The sequence below is a fragment of the Zalophus californianus genome, chromosome 12 (genome assembly GCF_009762305.2).
Source record: "Zalophus californianus isolate mZalCal1 chromosome 12, mZalCal1.pri.v2, whole genome shotgun sequence".
NCBI lineage: Eukaryota > Metazoa > Chordata > Mammalia > Carnivora > Otariidae > Zalophus > Zalophus californianus.
In genome coordinates, this window is record NC_045606.1 from 47651101 (window position 1) to 47674821 (window position 23721).

General features: G+C 36.2%; 1 protein-coding gene across 2 annotated transcripts in view; it reads right to left on the minus strand.

Annotated features, from left to right (window-relative positions):
• Positions 1–23721, minus strand: part of AGMO (alkylglycerol monooxygenase) — a 390408-nt gene that overhangs the window by 317951 nt on the left and 48736 nt on the right. Inside the window, exons 2-4 of one of the 2 annotated variants that reach the window (XM_027573869.1) lie at positions 16346–16628; positions 14761–14891; positions 2898–3049 (exon numbers count right to left, since the gene is read on the minus strand). In XM_027573869.1, coding sequence (XP_027429670.1) covers positions 2898–3049; positions 14761–14891; positions 16346–16468 — 406 coding nt within the window. In that variant the 5' untranslated portion in view covers positions 16469–16628. Of the gene's footprint in view, positions 1–2897; positions 3050–14760; positions 14892–16345; positions 16659–23721 lie in introns of those variants that run through there. The other variant, XM_027573870.1, reaches the window with a different exon arrangement.

A 23721-nucleotide genomic window follows, 5' to 3' on the forward strand; every position in this document is an offset into this window, starting at 1 on the left:
ACAAACAATAATTTGTTGGTTCTTATTTCTAAATTGGGTTAATCATTATATCATTCTGATTTCAAACTATTCACTAAGAAATCATACTGATGGGATTGTTTACTAATTTAACTTTTTTTGAACTATAGATAAAGTATGTAAATTTTAAGTATGCAACTCAACATGTTTCTTACAAGTACATGCACTCATGTAGCCACCACCCAAGACAAGACCCAAGTCCATAACTAGCACTCTGGAAGGCTCATTCTTGCTTTTGCTGAGTAGTGATCATTTACATTTTAAGTGTTCCCTTAAAAACCTTTACTCGATTTTTTACATGTTTAGTATAACTAATAGGAAAGACAAACAAAAATAATGCGTCCTTTTGTATTGGAGACTAAGCATGCCAGAAGCTACTTTTAATTTAAGACCTATTTCATTGTGTCATTTTACATTTCTTTCTAACGATGTCAAGGCACTTTATAGAAGTTATTGTGCTCCTCTTCTTTTTCTGTAAGTTGACAATAATTAGCAATTCATTTCTCACTATTCCAGAGGAAAAGGGAATGAAATTTAGATAACATAAGAGACTCAAATATCCCTCTGTTCTTTTGTACAGGAATAGAAATCGAATTCAAGTTTTTGAGAATTAACTCTTTTCCATACTCTTAATGTGAAAAAATTCTGCATTTATACAAACCAAATAACAAAAACCCTAAAAGTAATTTGGACTACTAAAGAAATAGTTTATATACATGTAAAAATAAAAAGTATATATTGTTTCTTCAAAACTCATAGCATTTAACATATCAACAAATGTGGAATGGATTTTTAGTTTATTATTTTATTACAAGTAGTGAAAGGAAAGTAACACATTAAGTAGGAAAAGAGGGATTTTTCTTATATTTTAGGTCAACATTAGAATTTTAGAAGTCTTCAAACTTCTCAGTTAAATAAATTTGACTAATTATTCAGTATGACCTCAGCAACCTCAGAGCCTCAAGAAATTTGATATTATAAGTTTTTCTTACTCCTGTGTACTTCTAGGTTTCTAAAAATCCATTTTAATATTTTACATTATTATCACATAAAATTTAGAAGTCAGCTATCATATTGAAGGTTGATACATTCAACTACTAATTTATTTTTTTCCTATGAGCTTTCCCTCACAAGTCAAAAGTCCTTAAATTTAGATTAGACTTCATAGCCTGAAGGTGGTGAGTATTTTTCCAGAAGGTTTTCAGATTTTTTTTAATGCCTGCCTCCACTGGATTTGGCTCAAAATTTTCTAATGGCAAGCATACTTTAAACAGCCTTGATTCCATGTATTTAATACATTATTTTACTTTATTGCTCTTCCCTAACTGAGAGCACTTAATAATACACATATTTTTAAAAGTTTTATATTTGGTAATATTTTGTTGGTTCTTTGTTTCCTGTTATAATGGGCTTTTAAAGATTAAGCGAATTTGCAGATTTCCCACACAAACACATCTGTACAGGACAGTGTGATATTAGAAGGCTCCTGCAATTAAGTAATACAACGTAAATGCTTTCTGCATTACCCATTTGTTGTATAGAAAATGAGGAAGCTTGCCAATGGGTTTATCTTAGGGAGAAAACTACTATTTTGAAATAAAATGCAAAGTTTACTACATGACCATATTTTATTCCTAGTCATGTTCAATTTGGGAGTATCCTCTTGCATTTATATTCAAGGAAATGATGTCAGGGGCTGACCTATTATTTTCCAAGACAAAGGTTATCACACACAAAATAAATAACTTTTTCTAGTTAATATATTCCCTTCAAGTGGTTTTAAGGAATTAACATTCTTTATAGTTTGATTATATGTACGTGTTTAAAATACTTAACAAAAATAATGCTGCATTTAAAATTTTGCTGCCTTAAGCATAATGTTTGCCTGTGTTGCTCCCATTTCCTTCATCCTCTTTTGGGAAGGATGTTTGGTCACCATACTCCTACACACATTGCTCGGTTATGCACCCTGATCTCAGGTCTCCTTGCCCTCTCCCATCTACTTTTTATTATTATTCCAGATTTCTTCCTCTTCCTTCCTTCCTCCCCACCCACTCAACCCAACCACCCACTGAAATGCTCAGTTCTACTCTTCAGTAGGTTTTCAAAATTAGTACTTTCCCCCATTTCCCTTCAGAAATGCTTTTGCATGCCTTCTTCCTCCTTAGAGACCACTTGCTCACCTCACCTTTACAATCATTCTCCAATCTCTACTTAGCCTTACAGAGGTTTAGATTGTTTCCTCTTCCTCCATTTCCCTTTTCATAACAAAACATTCCTTTGGAACGTACAGCTACCAGTCCCAAAAAGCAGACTCAGGGAACCAGTGCAGTAAGAGGGCTTTATATTAGATGAGAAATTTTGCAAAACTATGGTAATACTGAAATGCATTATGGTTAGTGCCTAGATGATTACATTTTCATTTGCAATGTGGACTTACTGCCAAGAACCTGAATCAAGCTTATGTGTGACAGCACACATTACCTAGGATTCCAGAGCTCTTCTGAATGACCATTGATAACTGTGATGCGAAGTCATATTATGTGCAAGAGTCTGGAGACTCTGCCAAGGCATGTCATAATAAGAAAAATGGGAGGCAGTGTATTAAAGAGTAATGCCACAGTCATCACTTTCTCAACTTTTTTACAAGTTAGATACAGGAGGTGTGAAAAATGTATCTCTAATAATTTCACTTTTTTTCAAAAATGACTAGATTGTTTCCATTTAAATTTCAAATGAAACTTTCATCATTAATCTTTATAGGCTATAAAATAAGCCATGTTATTCATTTATTCATTCATTCAATATTTATTGAATACCTACTATGAGCAAACACAATTCAACATAAATTATCAATAAAATCTTGATTTGCAACTTACCATGGGCCATGCGATGGAACCAGTAGTAGCCAAAATCAACTCCTAAGAAAGTTAAATACCAAGTCCATGGAGAATGCCAAGGCAAACTGATGAGCCTGTAGTTCTCCCAGATATAAATGTAAGTGGTCAGTTCGATGCTCCTAGAAAACAAGCTGGAAAAATAAAATTCACAGACAATGATTATACCACATTTTAAGTGTAAAATTATACTAAAACATTTTAGGTAACATTTAAAAATTAGGGTATTCATATATAAAAATAAAATTATTTCTCTCTTTTTTTTCTCACTGTTCTATCCTACCTTTTAGAAGGCTCACTCTCACATGGTGCCTCATAGTTATCATGGATGCCAGCTATTTACACTCTCAATTTCATGGAATTTAGGATGCCATTCTTTTTTTTAATGTCTCTTAAAATACCTCCATGGAACCCATTCAACATAAATATGACAAAATTACAACTTACTTTCTGTGACCTTCCTTTACAAATCTTAATGAAGAGCACAATAAGGGTGCTTTATAAAGGAACTATAAAAAGTATAAAGTTTAAAGGGGACTGCAGAAATGCCTACTGCCTTAAAATATTTTAATCCCATAAAATTTGCCTTTAGATTAAAGTTGCTTCTGGCTATTCTCTTTATTTCTCTCTATTCCCTCCTTCTCTCTTTGGCACACACACATATACACATACTTTTATGTTTTTAGATGTTATAGTTAGGATCACAAATTGGATTCTCACAGCATTTCAATAATTCTTGTAGTAATATAAATTACAACTCTCAAGATATAAGGGAATAATGTGTTCCTAGAAATAAAGTATAAAAACCTAGTTACCACAATAGGCATCACATTATACCAGAGTGCTATTTTTTTTTTTTAAACATCTTATTTGCTCACGTCAGAGAAGGAGAGAGAGCACAAGCAGGGGGGAGCTGCAGGCAGAGGGAGAAGCAGGCTCCCTCCTGAACAAAGAGCCCAATGTGGGACTCGATCCCAGGACCCTGGGATCATGACCTGAGCTGAAGGCAGATGCTTAACCAACTGAGCCACCGAGGCATCTCTCAGAGTGCTATGGTTGAGAAGATGAGAAACAATAGGTGTTGGTGAGTATGTGGAGAAAAGGGAACCTTCGTGTACTGTTGGCTGGAATGTAATTGGCACAGCCGCTGTAAAAAACAGTATGGCAGTTCCTCAAAAAATTAAAAATAGAAATGCCATATGATCTAGTTAAGTCCACTGTTGGGTACTCACCAAAGAAAATGAAAACACTAATTTGAAAACATATATGTATCCCTTTGTTTATTGCAGCTTTACTTTCAATAGATGAGATATGGAAAAAACCCAAGTGTCCATTAGTAGATGAAAGGATAAACATAATGTGGTCAGTAGGGGCGCCTGAGTGACTCAGCTGGTTAAACGTCTGCCTTCGGCTCAGGTCATAATCCCAGGGTTCTGGAATTGAGCCCCGCATGGGGCTCCCTGCTCAATGGTTAGTCTGCTTCTCTCTCTCCCTCTGCCCCTCCCCACCCCACTTGTGCTCTCTCTCTAGCTCTGTTCTCTCTCTCAAATAAATAAATAAAATCTTAAAAGAAAAGTTGTGGTATATATATACAATGGAATATTACAGGGCCATAAAAAAAATGAGATCTTGCCATTTGGGACAACCACAGATGGACCTAGAGAGGACAATGTTTAATGAAATAAATTAGATAGAGAAAGACAAATACTACATGATTTCACTTACATGTGGAATCTAAAAAACAAAATAAACAAAACTTTGAAAAAAGATTCATAAATACAGAGAACAAACTAGTGGTTGCCAGCAGCAGCAGTTGGAGGGATGGGTGAAATAGGTGAAGGGGATTGAGAGGTACAAACTTCTAGTTATAAAATAAATGTAAGGGATGAAAACTACAGCATAGGAAATATAGTCAATAATACTGTAATAGCTGTGTATGGAGACAGATGGTAACTACACTTATCATGGTGAGCACTGCATAATGTACAGAACTGCAGAATCACTATGTTATACAATTGAAACGAATATAAAACATTGTATGTCAACTAGACATCTATTTTAAAACAAATTTTTTAGGGGCACCTGGGTGGCTCAGTCGGTTAAGTACCTGCCTTCAGCTCAGGTCATGATCCCAGGGTCCTGGGATGGAGCCCCACACTGGGCTCCCCGCTCAGTGTAGTCTGCTTCTCCCTCTCCCTCTGCTTCTCACCCCTGCTCATGCTTTCTCTCTCATGCTCACTCTCTCTCTAATAAATTAAATCTTAAAAAAATTTTTTTTCAAAAACTAGTTAAAAGAAATAATTGTTTTTAAAACCCTGACACCAGAATATGCCTTGCCACCTATGCTACCAAGTTTCTATACATTATTATTTCAAGAACTTTCCAAAAAATACATCATATACTTCAATTTTATTAAGTGTAGCATTTTCTCTTGGAATTATCTGTGATCAAATTTAAGTTTAAACTAAAGATAATAATGCCTTTATCACTTCTATAAATTTGGTTGAATGAATGTTTTCTTTATCTTTATCAATATGTAAAATAAATCAATCATTCTATTTAATAAAGATTCATTTATAAACCATGAACAAATGAGGAAATTGTTAAACATTCTAATTTTAAATAAAAGCTGAAGAAGCTCAAATTGGTTATGTTATTAAAATTCACCATTTTTTAGTAGTATTTCCCTCTACACAGTGAGTATCTGTGAATTAGCATGTAACTGAGTCTTTTGAAGATATGGGCCTTTAATTTTAATCTACTTTTAACCTTATGATATGACTATAACTATGACTTAATAACATTAAAACTGTTTCATATGTTGAATGCTGCAAGTTATTAATGTGTAACATAAAACACTGTAACATAAATCACTTCACAACAGCATTAATACAAATAATGAATAGAAATGTCAAATGCCTACATTTTTGAAAAGGACTACTCATTATCAGATCTTAAAACCCAATTTTCAATTCGATATTATTGTTGGTTCTTAAATTAGCCCCTCTATGTGGAGAGCAAAGAGAAACCAAAGAAAGTGGCACACCACTCCAGAATAGTGGGTGGTAGTTTTAATAAGCAAAGAAATTTACATAGAAGGCTTGTCTTGGGCAGCCTCAAGATAAGTAGATCTCTGTACCTGCCTGCTAGTCACATATTCAGTCCAGATGATCTCAACACCTTACTCTCTGAAGGCTTCATCCTTAAAACAGCTGCTAGTACGGGAATAGTAGCAGAATATACATTCCAAGGACAGCAGAAAGGTAAGGAGACTCTGATTGCCTGAGTCCTGTTCGAGGGTCATCCAGTAGATACATCCTGTCAATGATCTTCTCCAACAATTATTTGGCTAGAAAGAGCAGTTTTGTCCCTGAGTGTGAGTCTTGACCAAAGGAAACTGCCTATGCAGAATTCCTGCCACAACCCAGGCCATGCTCTGGATATTTCAGAATCCCTATCGAAATGGCTCTGGGCTGCTTGTAGGAACTGCATGGGCCTCTTTCTTGGTCCAGTCCTCCAGAGAGCCAACCTATGCAGGTGTGTAAACTATTATACATGACAAGGTAATCCAGAGTTGCTGTTTTAGATATGCAGAAAGAACCAGGACAAGCATTCTGGGATGTTCACATACAAGAGTTTGGGGTCTGTCATGAGCTAAAACAGGCTATGGGCCAGGGGCTCCCACACTGTTCTGGAACTCTGAGGAATCCAAAAACTCAAAATGTAAAACTTGTCATCCAATTTGTTATCCATATGATTTATTATTGTGCTCATGGCAAATTATGCTCAGAGACTGTCTTTGCTAATAATTTACTTAAGGCAGGTTTACTGTGGGAATTATAATTTATAATAATAATATCTCACAAGCCAGTAGCATACAGGATCATGCCTCTTAGTAAGTCAGTAAAGAAATAAAAACTCCAAACCAGTGACAGATTAATTACACTATTGTTTTAGGTGAAGGAGAGATGGAAGAAATAAAGTCCAGATTTAGTGAACCCTTTCTATGGGTTGGTTCTTGGAAGAATTAGCTGAGCCAACCAAGAACTGATGTCTAGCTGCCAGCACAAATTGAAAGTCCCTGTTGCTAGAGCACAGGGCTGGCAGAACAAAGGCACCAGTGTTGGTGGGCAAGATGATTTCTTTCATGGGGCCGCTGCAGTTTCCACCACTGCCAGCAAAGAGTAGCCTTGCCATGGCAGGAGCTCATGTCCCACCGTCTTCAGCGAGCGATTTAAGTCAGCGAAGAGTAGCCTTGCACAGGCTGAATGTTTGCTTTAAGTCCTCACAAATTCTTGATATTTAAAGTTTAAATGTCCATTATATTTTATGTTTATTTCAAAAACACTCAGGAGCACAGCAATTATGATGACATTGTCCTGACAAGGCTTCCTCAATGTAAAGGAATTTACTCTTAGATCAAAGCAACTTCACTTGAGCCTTAAAAAAGCAGATCTGCAATCATGACAAACTAATATACAACATTTATCAAGGTAGGGATAGAACAAATTTTATCCTAAAGCATGTTAGCTTGGTTGGCAACTTTCACATATTTAGACAAGGGCTTCTTAACAGTGTCATTGCAGACATTTATTCAAGATTGTGCTTTGTTGTTGGGGTCTGTTCCATGGAAACAGTTACTCAAATTATGAGATCTTAAAACTGATCCCTAGTATCCATTAATAGAGGATTAACCATATAAAATTCAACTTTTAGAAAAAAAATAGTGAATAATATCAATTTTGTTTGGCTCAATCTAACAATTTTTCTAAAATAGGGATTCTAAACTTTGGTATTATTCCCATTTGGGCCATATAATTCTTTGTTGTGAGGGCCTGTCCTGTGAATTGTAGAATGCTTAGCAGCATCTCTGGGTCTCTATTTTTTTTAAAAGATTTATTTATTTTAGAGAGAGAGAAAGAAAGGGAGGGAGAGCAGGGGAGGGGCAGATGGAAAGGGAGAGAGAATTCCAAGCAGACTCCTCACTGAACACAGAGCCTGATGCAGGGCTAAATCCCACAACCTGAGATCATGACCTCAGCCGAAACCAAGAGTCAGATGCTTAACTGACTGAGCCACCCACATGCCCCCCTGGATCTCTATTTACTAGATACTGGGAGCACAGCCCTGCAACCCAGTTATGACAACAAAATGTCTAAATATCTCTTGAGGGACAAAATTGTCCCACTCAATAACCCTAAAAAGAGACTGATCCAGGAAGAAAAAAAAATAAAACTTAGAAAGTACAACAGAAATTTGAAATAATCTACAGCTTTTTACATAAGCTTTAGTACATGCTGTTAAGGCAGATCACTTACGGATTCACTGAATCAATCAATAAATTCAAGTTAAGAGCCTGCTGGGTGCCAGGTACAACATGAGACTGGGAGGACACACTGGTGAACAAGGCGCTCATAATCACCTGTCTCATCAATGTTCCATCCGTTCAGAACCTTTTTTTAAAAGGTGCTATCTCGTTTGTCAGTTCCATAGACAATTGAAATAGACTTTAAAGACACTAAGACTTTAATAAAAGAAAGAGGGGCCCTGGAAAACTTCCACTTACAAAACAAAGAGAACCTGCCTGCAATTGAAATACATTTTTATTTCCTGTACAGGTGCCAGGTCTTGAGCAGACAACCAATTTATTACTCTGTCAACTTACTTATTAGGGTTGACACAAATCGAGCTGAAATATGCCTGACATACTACAGTCAAGACTTTTTTTTTCACACTTTAGCAAGAAGCCAAACCTTCCCCATAGCAAAGGGAAAGAGGGGAAAAGCTGTGGGAATTAAATTCCCTGCTTTCTATCAGCAAGATGAATATGATCCTATTCCATTATAAATGGGAAAAAACAGCCATGAAGTGCCCACAACTAAAAACAATTCAGCAAAGGGATACAGCTGGGAAATGATTATCAACCTCTGGAAAGCCCTTGATTGCAGGAAATAGCACCTACATTTTCAAAAATGTTCCCACCAGACCCTGAATCATAAACCAAATCTCCTTCCTCTTTTTTCTTCCCAATTCCTCCGTCCTCTCCCAGCCCTGACCCTCAGCATATGACTCTGCACTGTGGAATTCAAACTTCAACTCTCTCAACTCCATCCTGTGGGAAGAGACATATGTAATATGTATGAATGTAGTGAGCTTACTTTATCATGTGGAGATGAAATTGTGGGAGGCAGAGGGGTTTTGCATAACCAAATACTAGATCCTTTTTACTCAATAAGTTTGAATCAAGACAAAGAAAATGGCCTAAATATAAGGAGACATGAGAATCCTCTAATTAGCAACCTGCCTTTATAGAGGCTTTCCTCCCATTGTCTTTTTTTCTTCATAATTTCTCCCCAAAGAGTTACTTTCTCTTGTGTCTGAGGTATGTCTTTGGTAAACGAAAGGTAGCATTTTTTTTTATAACATTTCTCTCAAAACTAGAAAATTGTCCTGTCAAGGTTTAGTTACTGTAAAATCTGGCAAGGTACGAAATTGCTATTCCTGGACTGATTGTGAATTTTCTAAAAAATGATGAAGTTAATTTATAATGTTGAGACTTAAGAAGGATCAGTGCATTAGAATAAATATTAATTGGAGATTGAGAATTACAAAGCTATGCAGTTCTCAAAGTCATCTCAGTTTGAAAGTACCCATCACCAAAAGCAGAAAGTTAACATTGGATACGTTGTCCACCCTTCGGCATCTCAGGGCTAATTTAAGACATGAGAAAATTAGGCTAAAAGGACCCTAAAATTCTCTAACTCTCAAATATTCCTATGCTCTAATCATTAATCAAGTGAAATTTGATGTAATACTCTTATCGTAAACTTAAAATTTCAAAGAGACTTTCAAAGTGAAATTTTGTACTCAGTACTCATGGATATCTGCCAATCTATACTATTTCATCACTGTCATTAGAGCTGCGTGTACTGGCTGATTTGGCCAGATAATGCAAAATCGAAGAAAATCAGTAGGACATTTTTGTTTTTAATAATCCTGTCTTATAAATCAGAAAATAAACCAGTATTTGAATGGGATCATTCTAAATCTCCTTTCAAACTTCACAAAGTTATAAACAAATATAGTTGGACTAGTATATACTGATTTTTTCCAAGAAATTTTGTTGTTTATTTATTTCAAAATCGCTTAAACCTAGTCCAGGGACTTGCCCTATCGGTAAAGCTACTGCCACTTTTGCTCCATCTAGTGGAATATTGATTTTCGCTCAGTATTAACAGAATACGTAATACAACCTTTACCTCCTGAAGACAGACAACATCTGTACTGCTTTTTCTTACTGTGAAATGACGTTACATTGATGAAGCAATCACTTAATTTCTTTTTATAACAACCACAAAAACCATCGACCTTTATAAATACAACATGGTAAATTTGGAAGAAGCAAATTTGCTACATTCTTTACTTTGCACGAAGTAAATTACTTGAAGTAATTCCATTTCTCTACTGAGTAAGTACAAGGAACCTTGCTTGCAGGGAAGGTTAGTCTAATAGCAATCTCTGAAGTTCCACAATTAACAGCAAAGACAGAGTCTATTTATAAAGTTTGAGGTAAAAGTTAAGAGGAAATGAAGCCTTCTCCATAGCAAATATAATTAACAAACCAACAAGTTTTAAAAATGTATTTTCTTCACCTGGAGTGTTAATAAAAAGTTACACTAATATATTAATATTAATAGTAAAATATCATTATTAACATTACATAAATGCATTTATATCTTATTTGGACAATGAGTAGCTATTGATTAAAGTCCTCATCCAAAATGAGAGGTACGGATCTGTTAGTAGTCTGATGTCGCCAAAGGCCGTACTACTTCTGATACTACAGTCTAGTATAAAAACCCAGAATACAATTTTCCTTTATTCTCCAATCCCACCCCAAGGAGTCAAAGTATTTTAAAGAAGTTTAATTTCCTCCTCTTTAATTTTTTTTTTTTTAATGAATTGAAATTTTCTTGTCAGGAATGGAAAATTCCGTGGCAGTCCTGGCCAGTAAAACGGTGCATATGTATGTTTCAACATTGTGGAGCTAGCTCCGTAGTAAAAATTGGCAATGACCCATATGTATTAAAAGTGGAGTGTCCCCAACTCATTTGAAAATTTACCTACTTAAATTATCCCTCAACCTATTGCAATTTGATTTATAATCTGCTGTTTCAACAGACTAAATGAACCCATTAAAAACAAACATACTGTAGATATTTATATCGGGAATAAAATTTCTCTGGGGAGGATGCAATTTATGGAAGCAGAAACATTGGAAGGAAGTAACAAATTGAGGTCCTGGTTTTCTAATGAAGGATTGGAAACTGAGTTCTGCTTAAATAAGCAGGAAAAAAAAAGAGATGTGATTATTTTTCACTCATTAGCATTTAAGTCAGTAGCAGGATATTTCACAAGTTTTAGATAGATTTTTTTAAAAGTAGATTTAGTTAGTATTTTGTTAAGTTTAATTTTTATAGTCACATATGCAAGTAATTGATAGAAAGGCAGATTATCTACATATGCCCCACTGCATTTAACCATGATAAATAAAAATATCTGTCTGTAACTTCAGAACTAGATTCTAACAAGGAAGAGTCTGCCTACTACACTCCAGAAGAACAAAACAGATGCAGGTCTACCCAGAATCTGGTTCTTAGGCCAGATGGACTTTTATTACACGTCATGGTCTGTCTGACAGGCTTATAAACAAGATATAATCTTGTCTATGATTAATATTTTCCCTTACATAAATATTTGAAAGACACAGTATGTATCTTTTCTATCAATGTGCTAAATAAGCTACTAATCTTCAAGATATTTTGAATTTTATGCATTAATGAAATTGAGATCCTCAAACAAACATTGTTTTTCCTCAAAGTCTGCATACAGCATTTCCATTACATGAAAGGCAGAGTGGAAAAACATGTTCATGGTTTCACTTTGATTTCCACAACTTCTTTTGTCAGAGGCCACATGCCTACTTGGAATTATTATCCAAAGTGTAATTCTTCACAAGCAGACTAATAAATGGTATAGTACCATTTTCCTCACAATTATGTTTTAAGAATGTGGCAAGTCCCTATTGCTGGTGTAGAAAATGAAATTAGCCCCTTGGAGAGGGTATGATCAATGCCGTGTTAATCTAACCTTCAGCTTTAATGATATGCATGAGGATTCCCCCTGATGCTGAAATATTGTTTTAAGAGTTCCTGTCTTTTGCTGAAAGGGGACTGGGTGGAGTGGCTCCTGAGGATCTGCTTTCCTTCTCCGCTTGTGTGCGCGCGTGTGCGCTCGTGTGCACGCGTGCTTAATAGGGACAAAATAAATGAAAATATTTTAAAATTTCTTTTTCAGATAATTTGCTTTGCTGAAATGCTTTAGGTAAAAGTTATAAAAGATAAAATCCTTGCAAAACTTATAAAATTATCCACATTTCATAATTTAGAATTGCTGGCCACACCTACAAGAACAACAACAAGCAACTCGCTGTTCCCGTTCAAAATACAACTATGGAAAAATATGCTCCACATTCAAGTTCACAACTTCTTTCAAAGGGCACCAGGGTGAACAGATTGTGTCAGCTTAAAGAGTGTTCTGGGGAGTGGGCTGTGAAGGAAAGGCGCTGCATGTTTCCATCCCAGAAGGACTGCTTTGTTTTGGTCTCTCGCTTTCTCTCCCTCTCCCCCTCCCTCTCTCTCTCTCTCTCTCTCTCTCCCTCTCTCCCTCCCTCTCCTCTTTTACTAATCATATATGTATTTGATTCTTATGTACCTGTTAAAACTCTGTGCCCTTTTTATCACACTGCTGAGCAGAAATATAGTACTAAGGATGCAGTTTCTATTTGTAGTAGTTATCATGTTAAGAGAATAATCTAATTCCACTTGTGACCAAAGTCCAACCTGAAAAAGTAAAAGTCATGCTGAAGCATTCACTCAGCTTGATGTCTCCTTGAGTTCTTAATAAATTCATTCCAACTCAACAAAATATGGGATCCCTAATTGTACCTGCAGGGCACCTCTCAATTATCAAGTTATTCTTACAGTTCATCAATTGTCTGATTTCCATGAACTTGTACACTTAACTTCCTCAAAATAAACTGCAGTAACCAACTGGGTAGTTTTCAATAATAAATCTATATATCCTTTCAGTATGCTTATGCTGAATGTATTTCTTGCTCAATTCTGTTCAAGGGAGACATGAAATAGAGGACTTATGTATAATTTTATAAACTCTTATTTAGCATATTAGGGGAATTAACTGCCAATAACTTGGGATATTATCCTCTGATTCTGACAGCAATGTGCAACCATAGGAGATTTTCAGAGTCATTATTATGATGATTATCAAAATTATTACTATTATTATTTAATACCCATTAGCCTACTTTTCCATGCTAACATTTATGAAAGAAGTTTTACTCTTAGATTTACTTCCTATCCAAACAATTTTATGCAAGTGTATGAAATTATTCTACCTTTTATCAGTTATCTTTAAGTTTTTATTTTTAAAAATCCACCTTGGTTTCCTACTGGGTAGTTCATAGAAACATTCCAAAGCAATGAGCACTGGTCAGAAGTAAAGCTCTTAAAAAAGTAAAAGATGCAATGGGTGGGAAGTAGCAGAGCACAGAGTTCAGCAATGTAGAGCACAGAGTTCTAAGGGAATCTTCCCTCACCCTCTGTCACTTTGGTATAAAGTCTCATGTACTGAAGAGCCTCCCATGCATTGCTTTCTGCTCTGCCTACATTATAATTTACCCTTTCTAAAAAGTAGTAGGTTATTTATTGTTTACTGTTTTGTTCCTTCATCATCTCATCTTATCATCAATATAACACTATAAAAATATTAAATTTAAAAAAAATCTAGGATATACCAGACATCATTCCAGGCATAGGAGTTAAAATTATGAAGAAAGATCCCTCTTGCTCTCAAGTTGCATGAAATTTATCAGGAAGGACTGGGGAAAAAAACAGGTAAGCGTAATGCCACGTGACAATTCTGTAACTGGGGTAGGCACAAGATTCCATGGGACCATAGTGAAGTGATGCCTAAAGCAGTGTTGGAGGACAAAGAAGATTTGCTGCACAGTGTGACTCTTCAAGAGAAGTCTATGCTTAGACTTAAGAAATGAATCAGGTTAGCCACATGAATGGCCTTCCAAGCAGAGGGAAGCATGTGGGACATCTGGGCAATGGCAAGCAGTAGAGTATGAAGGAACAAATATTGCAAAGGCAGAAGGAGAATGAAGGGAGAAAAAGTAAGGGTAGAGAGACAAAGTTTTCTACAGATCAGGAAAAAAATTCAAACATTATGCTTAGGCAATATGGAACCTGTGAAGAATTTTCACCAGATCCACATTATGGAAATGTTTGGCTGAAAATGAAGTAGCACTAGAAACAGGACTAGAGACCACCTGGGAGACCATGTAGTAATTCAAAGCTTTCTGTGATCTTTACTAGAGAGTGTCTGTACCCTAGACTGCATAACATGTGAATCTGGCGGAGGCAAAATTAATTTCCCAGTAGATAACTAGACCATAACTCAGGGTTGGGACTAGGGTAAGGCAAGTGAAACAGTTACCTTGGGCACAAAATTTAAGGGGGCAGCAATAAACTCAATAATCAAGATAAATAATATTTAGAGCAGTATCTTTAACAATGAATACAAAAACAAATCCATGGTGAATGAAATATCAAAAATTTAAATAATGACAGTAACTGGATACTTTGGGGGTATATGTAGATATGTGAAAACAGACTAACTTCCCATACAGTGGGTTCCTTTTCCATCTTATTTAGAGAATTTCAGTTTATTCACTCAGTGTGGCTAACAACTAACTCACCTTGGAAGCCGAGAAAAAATGCCGGCTGATACCGATGTCAATACATCATCCAAACGACCTGATGGTTTCCCTTTGAGAATCCAGCTGACGACCAGTTCAAGAAGCATTAAGGAAATGAAAAATGGGGTTGCCTGGAAAGGAAATGGCACAAAAAAGATGCTATTGTGCTTGGTATGAAATTCTTCCACATTTCCTGATTAGTCATTCCAGAAATGGGAGGCCCAAAGTGACATCTCATAGCAGGAGAAGGTATATACTTATCCTAGAGGATCACTTCCTCCCAACAGGCAAAGAAATCTGATTATTTCAGACATATACTAAACAGGTGCTCAAAATCTATCATCCAATTTGGAAATGAAATATAACCATAGATGTAACCATGATAATTCTGCCAAGAAAACAATAAGCTTAGGGGGGATGAGTTTTGAGTTAGACCTAAAAAAAAAAAAAAAATACATTTTTAAAATAAGTACAATAATCAGATGTCTGTTATCTCCATGATTAAGACAGATTCTCTTTAAAAGTCTTCACTTAGGATACACATATTTCTAGTTATTCATATTAGAACTGCAGGAATGACAAAATTGAACCTATAGGAACAAAGCATTTTCTTCCAAGTATTTCAGAGAATATGATCATTTATATGATCATTTAAAATGTGTATTTAAAACATCATTCAAATTTTATTCACTCAGACTTAGTTTTGTGTTATAATAAGTGTTTTTAGGCTCCGCTACAGATGACAAATACTGAGCAAAGTTTGGTGTTAAAATACAAAAAATAACGATTTATGAAGATGTGAGTATCACATTTTTCTTCTTAAAAAACTAGGAAAGGAATAATATCAAATCCTGAAAAAGTTAGGGGTTTCACTCACTTGGAAGCTGGTCATGAGTTCTAAAGTTTTCTAAACTGAAGTCCCAAGAACATGGGACATCTCTGATGTCATTTTTTTCCCCTTATTTCTGGTCTGAACTAGTAAGTGTTATAGGAACAACTTTGACAGGGTGGGGAACTTAGGTATTCAAGTTCTAATTCTGGATATTTCCACTTCCAGTCATAGCCAGGAACCAGAAGTAAAAAGTGCCTCTGAACACTTCAGAATTTCAAAGAAAACTTGGTTCAAGTTCAAACTTAGGAAGTCAGAGTTGGACTTAGTCAGCTCTATATCCATTCTGCAGAACTACTCTACCAAATTAAAGAGGAAATAGTTTCCTGGGAGGTGGTTTGCCCTTTAAAACCAAAATTGTTACATAGTTTACTGATGTCATATAACCATTTGACACTGAGCTTCTGACAACTAAATTTGTAACACCACTATGTCTAGGAAAACTTTGTAAAGCTTTATCATATTCTGTAGTGACATATCCAAGGAGAGGAATTTAATAGGAGAAACTGGTTATGGATATCGTACAGAAATTCAATTCAAGTAGAAATTCTAATGTTGCTCCATGCCTTTATAAAGCTGAATTATTTTTTATTAGAATTTAATAATTTGAAGAACGAAAGTGAACAAAACCCCAGGATGTGTTTAACATACTTATTAAGACAAAAGCAACAGTGGCCTTTTCCCAGATAGTCTCACCTGCTTTACATAATCAGGCACTTCTTCCAGGGTTTCAAATGACGTTTCACTGGGCTTCATCATATAAAATATCATGCGAATTCCCTGGGAAACTGAAACATCCTGTTGGGCTTCTGGGTTCATGTCTGCCCTTGTCTGATTCCCAGCTGGAGAATATTTGTGATTCTGTGGTTGAAGCCAGAGGCTGAACAAAGAGGATGAGAGCTGAGCTGCACAGAACAAGTCCTTGGTCAGAGAACAGCTAGAAACAAAGCTCCACGGAGAACACAGCCAACAGAGGATTCTGTGTAGAGACAGGAAAACACAGGCACCAAGAAAGAGCTCAGAATTTTGTGGGTGTAGGACACGTGAGGGAGGGGAAGGGGAGGGATCATGACCAAATCAAAGATAAACACTGGAGTTTGACTGTAGGTGGAGTAACTTAACATCAAAAAGAAAAGAAGAAAGAGAGAGAGAGAGAGAGAGAGAGAGAAAGAAAGAAGGAAAGAAAGAAAGAAAGAAAGAAAGAAGGAAAGAAAGAAAGAAAGAAAGAAAGAAAGAAAGAAAGAAAGAAAGAAAGAAAGAAAGAAAGAAAGAAAGAAAAGAAAAACAAAAACAGAAAAACAAAACAAAAACATGATACAGCCTTAGAAAGGGGAAGAAAAAAGTGCTAACAGGTGAAAGTTCACTCTGAAAAAGTGGACAGCAATTCAAGACTCAGATCACAAAAGGAAAATTCTTTTTTTTTCCTTTGAAATTCACATTGTGTTCTGTGCGTCCTCTCCTCACAGAGTCCTATTTCCTGCAAGGACAGGGTGCTCTAATCTCAGTAAGACTAAGCTTCAAAGTCAATAAGCACTGACGGTATCACATTGATTGCCTATAGATTTCTGGATTTGTATGGTGTTAACTTCGAATGTTTGCAAACCAATTTAGAGGCATTTGGCTTGTTACATGATCTACCATGTTTAATGGAACCTTGACTGATCACATGCGTATTCTTCTGAGCACTTATGGGGACTCTCTGATTGAAGAAGCTGCCAAGATGTTGCTGCAAGACTGTTATCTGTGTTTCGCAGGAGGAGCCTAAGTTGATTACGCCTTTCAGGGAGATTAGAGGGCACTTCATTGATTGCATCACCAGTGAATGAGGGAGTTTCCTGAACGGCCTCAACTCTTCACCTAGAATGGCTATGATCACCCTTTAGCTACCAACCCATCTTTTAAACATGTTTGTGTAAATTTCATTAAATTATCAATACATGACTATTTTAGGAAAAAAATAGAAACTATAGATAAACAATAAATAAATTGCTACCCAGAGACACTATTAACATTTTGGTGTGTGAATAGTCAATTCTGCTGTTATGGGACATACAAACTGCTAAAAATCAGGATAGTTTGCAAAGCTGTGCAATAAAAACTATGAGGCTTATGAGAAAAATGGGATTTGGGTACAATACTCAAAAACTTTGTAATAATCCATAAGGAAAAAAAAAGAAGATCAAGACCTAATAAAAACTGTACTACACTTTTACACACGCATGTTACATGGTTAGGAATAAGTATGGTGCTTCATCTTGAAAAAAACCTGACATTTATTTGTGGAAGTGAGCATTGGAAGAGTGGCACAACCTGAGTTATTGTGGAGTCATCAACTTATCAGGAGTTTGCTCCACTGAGCATGTGGTTAGACAGCCTCCCCCCGCCCCACTGGCTGCAGAGGTGTATGTGTGCGTTATGTGTGTACATTCCAAGAGGTAAATACAAAATCACTTTAAGTACTTAAAGTAGCAGACCATTAATACGAAGAATTAGTTACAGAAATTATAAAAGAAGTGAAAAATCCAATGAGAAGAAAGAAGAACTCTAGGGATTAATATCAATAGGAAGTCACTAGCATCTTTAAGCTACAGGGACAAAAAAAAAAAGGAGGGTGTGTTAACGCTGCTCAGGGACTGGGTCACTCATGGAAGGTCTGAACCCCAATGGGCCTAAGGAGATCATCGGCCATGGAACAAACTCCAAAAACAATAACAAATGTAAGAGGATGAGAAAAGAGTATGATGGCTACTCCCTTCTTACAGCCAACCAATCTCCCAGCAATACCTCCCATTGGCCTAAGTGAGTCAAAGCCATTTAAAAGAAAAGCCTAGGAGAGGAAGTCTCTGGCCAGGAGGGAATACAGAACAGGGAAGAAGGGGAGGAATGCATCCAAAGAAAAAGCCAACCAAGGACCAGCACACCATTATAACTTACTTGTTTCTCCACTGTTGTGCAATTAAGTGTAGTTTTCCAGTTTTGGCTAGTAAATTTAACGCAACAATAAACATCATGGTATAAATATCTCATACACTTGTGTACATTTGGTATTAAATAAATTCCTAGCAGTGGAATTATGTTGTTGAAGGGTATGTAAAATTTATGCTTTGATAGTTGCGGCCAAATTCACCTCCAGAATTGTCTTTCACTCTTGCTGACACTGGATACTCTCAATCGTTGATAGTTTTAAGCCTATTGGGCAAAATGACATCTTGCCTTAATTTGCATTTCCCTAGTGACTTTGAAAATCTTTGCAATACATTTATTAGTCATTTGTTTTTCTTAGTGTGTGATTTATTTTTAAATATATGTTGCGGGGCGCCTGGGTGGCTCAGTTAGTTAAGCGACTGCCTTCGGCTCAGGTCATGATCCTGGAGTCCCGGGATCGAGTCCCACATCAGGCTCCCTGCTCGGCCGGGAGTCTGCTTCTCCCTCTGACCCTCCCCCCTCTCATGCTCTCTATCTCATTCTCTCTCTCAAATAAATAAATAAAATCTTTAAAAAAAATAAATATATGTTGCATGTGATTTTATATTTTCTATACTGATTTATACGCTATTTGGATTCTACATATATGTATTTTGCTCCTGTATATGGCAAATGTTCTCTCAGTCTTTATTTTTTTTCGACTTTGTTACCTATATGTTGTCATATAGCAATTGTAACTTTGTGCTTACTGCTATCTTTTATTTTATTACTTTTATTTTATTACTTTTATTACTTTATTACTTTTAGTTTGTTACTTTATTTTAATACTTCTGCCTTTGGGTCTTGTTCATGCATGTTTTCTTCCAGAATTCTACAAAAACAACCTTCTGTGTTTTCTTCTAGGACCTTTCAGTTGTTCCTTTAGTCATCCCGAGTTCAGTCTCTATATGGTACGAAGTCATTATTTCGTGTTACCCCCTCTCTGCCTGCCCTGGATGGATCCCAGTTCCTCCCACACCACTCCTTGAAGTCACTGCTTTCCACGCTACTCTCTGACCTATGTGCGCTGTGTCCAGGCTCTCCACTCGTCCCACTGGTGTGTCTATTCTTGTACTCTATCACGTTGCCATAATTAGTATACTACCATAATAAATTCTAGTAACTTATAGAACAACTTTTCATTTGTGAGTTGTTTTTCAAAAATTTTAAATTATTTTTCACATTTGTTCTAATGGATCTATTTAAACGAAACTTGAAAAATTCTATTGGCATTTTAAGTGGAACTTCATTAGATTCATGGATTGATTTGGAAGAATTGACATCACAGGCACTCAATAAACGTGTCTGGAACAAATGAACGTAGACACTACCATCATTTAAACCTCATTCTATATTTAAGTGATGCCAATGCTAACTACCAATTCCTTATCCTCTCCATTCTTTTTTTTAAAGATTTTATTTTTAAGTAATCTCTCCCCCAATGTGGGGCTCAAGCCCACAACCCTGAGATCAAAAGTCACACATTCCACCAACTGAGCCAGCCAGGCACCCCTATCCTCTCCATTCTTTTTGTACTGGCACAGGTGGCAAAGTTTTCTTTCTTTTCTTTTTTTTCACCAGAAGGTTATAAATATAACTGTATATCTTACCATGACTTTTTAACCTATATATGTGAAGAATACCTTGGCTAAATATAAAATCTCTAGCTCAAAAATTAATTCCCCCCAAAATCAACAGAGACAAAACACTTTGGCTAAAACCTGTCAGGTGAAACAAGATATATGGAATAGATGGTTTAAAGCCTATACCAGAACCAGAAAGAAGCCTGAGATAGTTCCAGGTGCTTTCCTGTCCGGTTTCTATCCAAAGACTCCTAGTCAATGGGGCCTTGTTGGCAGTCCCTTCTTTCACCTAATTAAGGTGAAAATACTTAGGAAGAGCCTGATATGAGGGATAAGCATCCTGTGAGAACTCAAGACATGACAACCTGCTGCACTATGCTCTCATTTGCAAATAAATCAGAACAAAAAGACATCAGAAGCTTTTTGTACTGAACAGACATTTAAAAAAAGCTGATATGGAAATTCTAGTGATACTGATAACTGTCCCGTCAAGAAAGAGAGATCACAGTAATTTGAACAGGGAAAGTTTAATATAAAGAATTGTCAGTTTTGACATTGTCTGTAGAAATACTTTTCTAGATATGTCCTCTTAGGCAAGAGAAACAAAAGCCAAAATAAACCATTGGGACTACACCAACATAAAAAGCTTTTTCACAGAAAGGGAAATCATCAACAAAATGACAAGGCAACATACTGAATCAGAGAAGATACTCGGAAATTATATATCTGATAAGGGGTTAATATCGTGTGTGTGTGTGTGTGTGTGTGTGTGTGTATAAATTCGTACAATTCAACATTAAAAAATACAAATAATTCAAATAAAAATGGGCACAGGACCTGAATAAACATCTTTCCAAAGAAGACATACAGAAGGCCAACAGACACATGAAAAGATGCTCAACATCACTAATCATCAAGAAAATGCAAGTCAAAACCACAATGAGATATCACCTCACACCTGTCCGAATGGCTGAAATAAAAAAGGCAAAAAATAACAAGTGTTGGTGAGGATGTGGAGAAAAAGTAACTCTTGTACATTGTTGGTGAAATGAGAATTGGCACAGCCACTATGTAAAACAGTGGAGGGTCCTCAAAAAATTAAAAGTAGAATTACCACATGATCCAGTAATTCCACTACTGGAAATTTACTCAGAGAAAATGAAAAGACTAATTTGAAAAGATACATGCACCCCTATGTTTATTGCAGCACTATTAACAATTGCCAAATTATGGAAGCAACGCAAGTGTCCACCCATAGATGAATGGATAAAGAAGTGGTATATACACACAATGGAACACTACTCAGACACAGAAAATAATGAGATCTTGTCATTTGCAACAACATGGATGGGCCTAGAGGGCATAAAGCTAACTGAAGTAAGGCATGCAAAGACAAATGTCATATGACTTCACTCATATGTGGGATTTAATAAACAAAATTAATTAACAAACACAGAAGAAAAAGACAAACAGACTCAAACAGGAAAACAAGTGTTGGTTGCCCGAAAGGAGATGGGCAGTGAGATGGGCAAAATAAAGGGGTTTGAGAGTACTCTTATTGTGATGAGCACTGAGTGATGTAGAGAATTACTGAATCACTAGATTGTACACCCGAAAGTAACATAACACTGTATGTTAATTCTACTTCACACAAGTAAAAAATAAAAAAGAACTGTCCGCTATAATAGGGAACTGGAGTAACGAGGGAGTGCCTAATAAAAATTGAGGGAACTCTAAAAAATATAGGAATAGCAGAAGTAAGAAGTAGCCACTACCCTTGGGGCTGGACTGAGGAACTTACTGGAAATTGTGTTGGAAGAGGTCATTGAGAGGACCATGTTCACTAGTTGACCATCAGACTGGACTCACCCTTGTCCATGGAATGCACAATCTGCCCACTATGCCCACAGCATTGTGCCTTCAACAATGACTATCCAGGGCCTGCTTCTGACAAAGCTTAGCATCATCTCGGCTAGCATAGAAAAAATATTTAGAAGACTCAGACCCATTTTCACAGTCAGCCAATAAAGTATGAATTTAGAGGTGAGAGGCAATAAACTTTTTTTTTTTTTCCTTAGAGAGAAAAGAGAGAGAGCTCGAGTGGGGGGAGGAAGAAAGGGGCAGAGGGAGAGAGAGAATCCCAAGCAGGCTCCACACTCAGTGCAGAGCCTGACATGGGGCTTGATCTCACGACTCTAAGGTCATGACCCGAACTGAAATCAAGAATCACACGCTTAACTGAGTCACACAAGCATCCCAAGAAGCAATAAACTTCTAACACAAGACAGGACAATTTTTAGTAATTATAGAAAGTCTTCATCACAGTCTCTTCTGCATGTGATACTTAGCCGTAATGTTTATAAAATTATAAATCATGTAAAAACCATTTTTTTATGTGATGCTCATTGTAAGAGAAGTGGAGGGAGAGAATCTTCACATACTATTCTGCATTTTCTTTTAGCATTTAACATTTCAGAGTAAAATTAAGTCTGAGTTCAATGTGACTTTTTTCCCCCTTAGGTTACTCAGTTCTGCCTCTTGCATGCTTGTGGAATATTTTTACGCCTTTGAAATTAAATCATTTTGGTGTGTTACTTCTTCCTATAGGTATATCTTGAAGAAGTAAGCTTCTTGAAACTCAGATTTCAAAACCTCCTTTACTTCAAGGAAATTTTCTGGGGTTTTTTCCTATTGTTTTTGTCCCATTTAATTTTTATACTTCTTCACAAATGTGATTTATCTGTTTATCAGATCCCATTTGTCTTCCGTATTCACATATTGTCTCTGAGCTTTCTCAACTTTTGTTTTGTAATGCAACTGGTTTGTTCAAACCAATACTTTTGGTATCTTTTTTCTTCACTGTTTCTTCCTTCTGGTTCTACTTTAAATTCTACATTGACATTATTTGTTTTCTTAAACCCTTCCCTTGTCTTAGTTCCCCTATTATGTCTATTTCTTATCACATAATTTCATTTTCCTTCTAATTTATTTCCTATTTAACTTCTTCATGTGCATAAACAGTTCTGCCTAAAATTATTCTTACTTTCCTGGGGGATCATAAGGAAGTCCTTCATCTACTTTTGGCAATCTCTTTCTCTGCCCTCATCCTCAACTTGTTTATTCTTGAATGGATACAGGTCTTTCGATGCTTTTCCCACCCCTAAAAGATGTGGATAACTATTTCTTGGTAATATACCTCCAGGTATATGTGGCACTTCAGAGTTTAGGTTCATCTCATCAGTTCAACCTAAGGAGATGGAGGAGGGGATGTGAATATGGTCAGTCTCTACCAATCACTGCATGCTTTTTTAGTAGTTTGGAATTGTTGTATTTCTAACCAGCTTTCCTTGTCTTCATTCTTGCTCTTTGGCCTCCTCTACACCAGTCATACAAAAAGACCATTTAATATAGTCTTTCTGTAATTTCTATCTATTGAGGCTGGGGAGTGTTGATGGCCTATTATGGAGGGTTTCCAGTCAAAAAATTTGCCTTTTGATTTTGGACAATTTGCCAACTGGGAAAAAA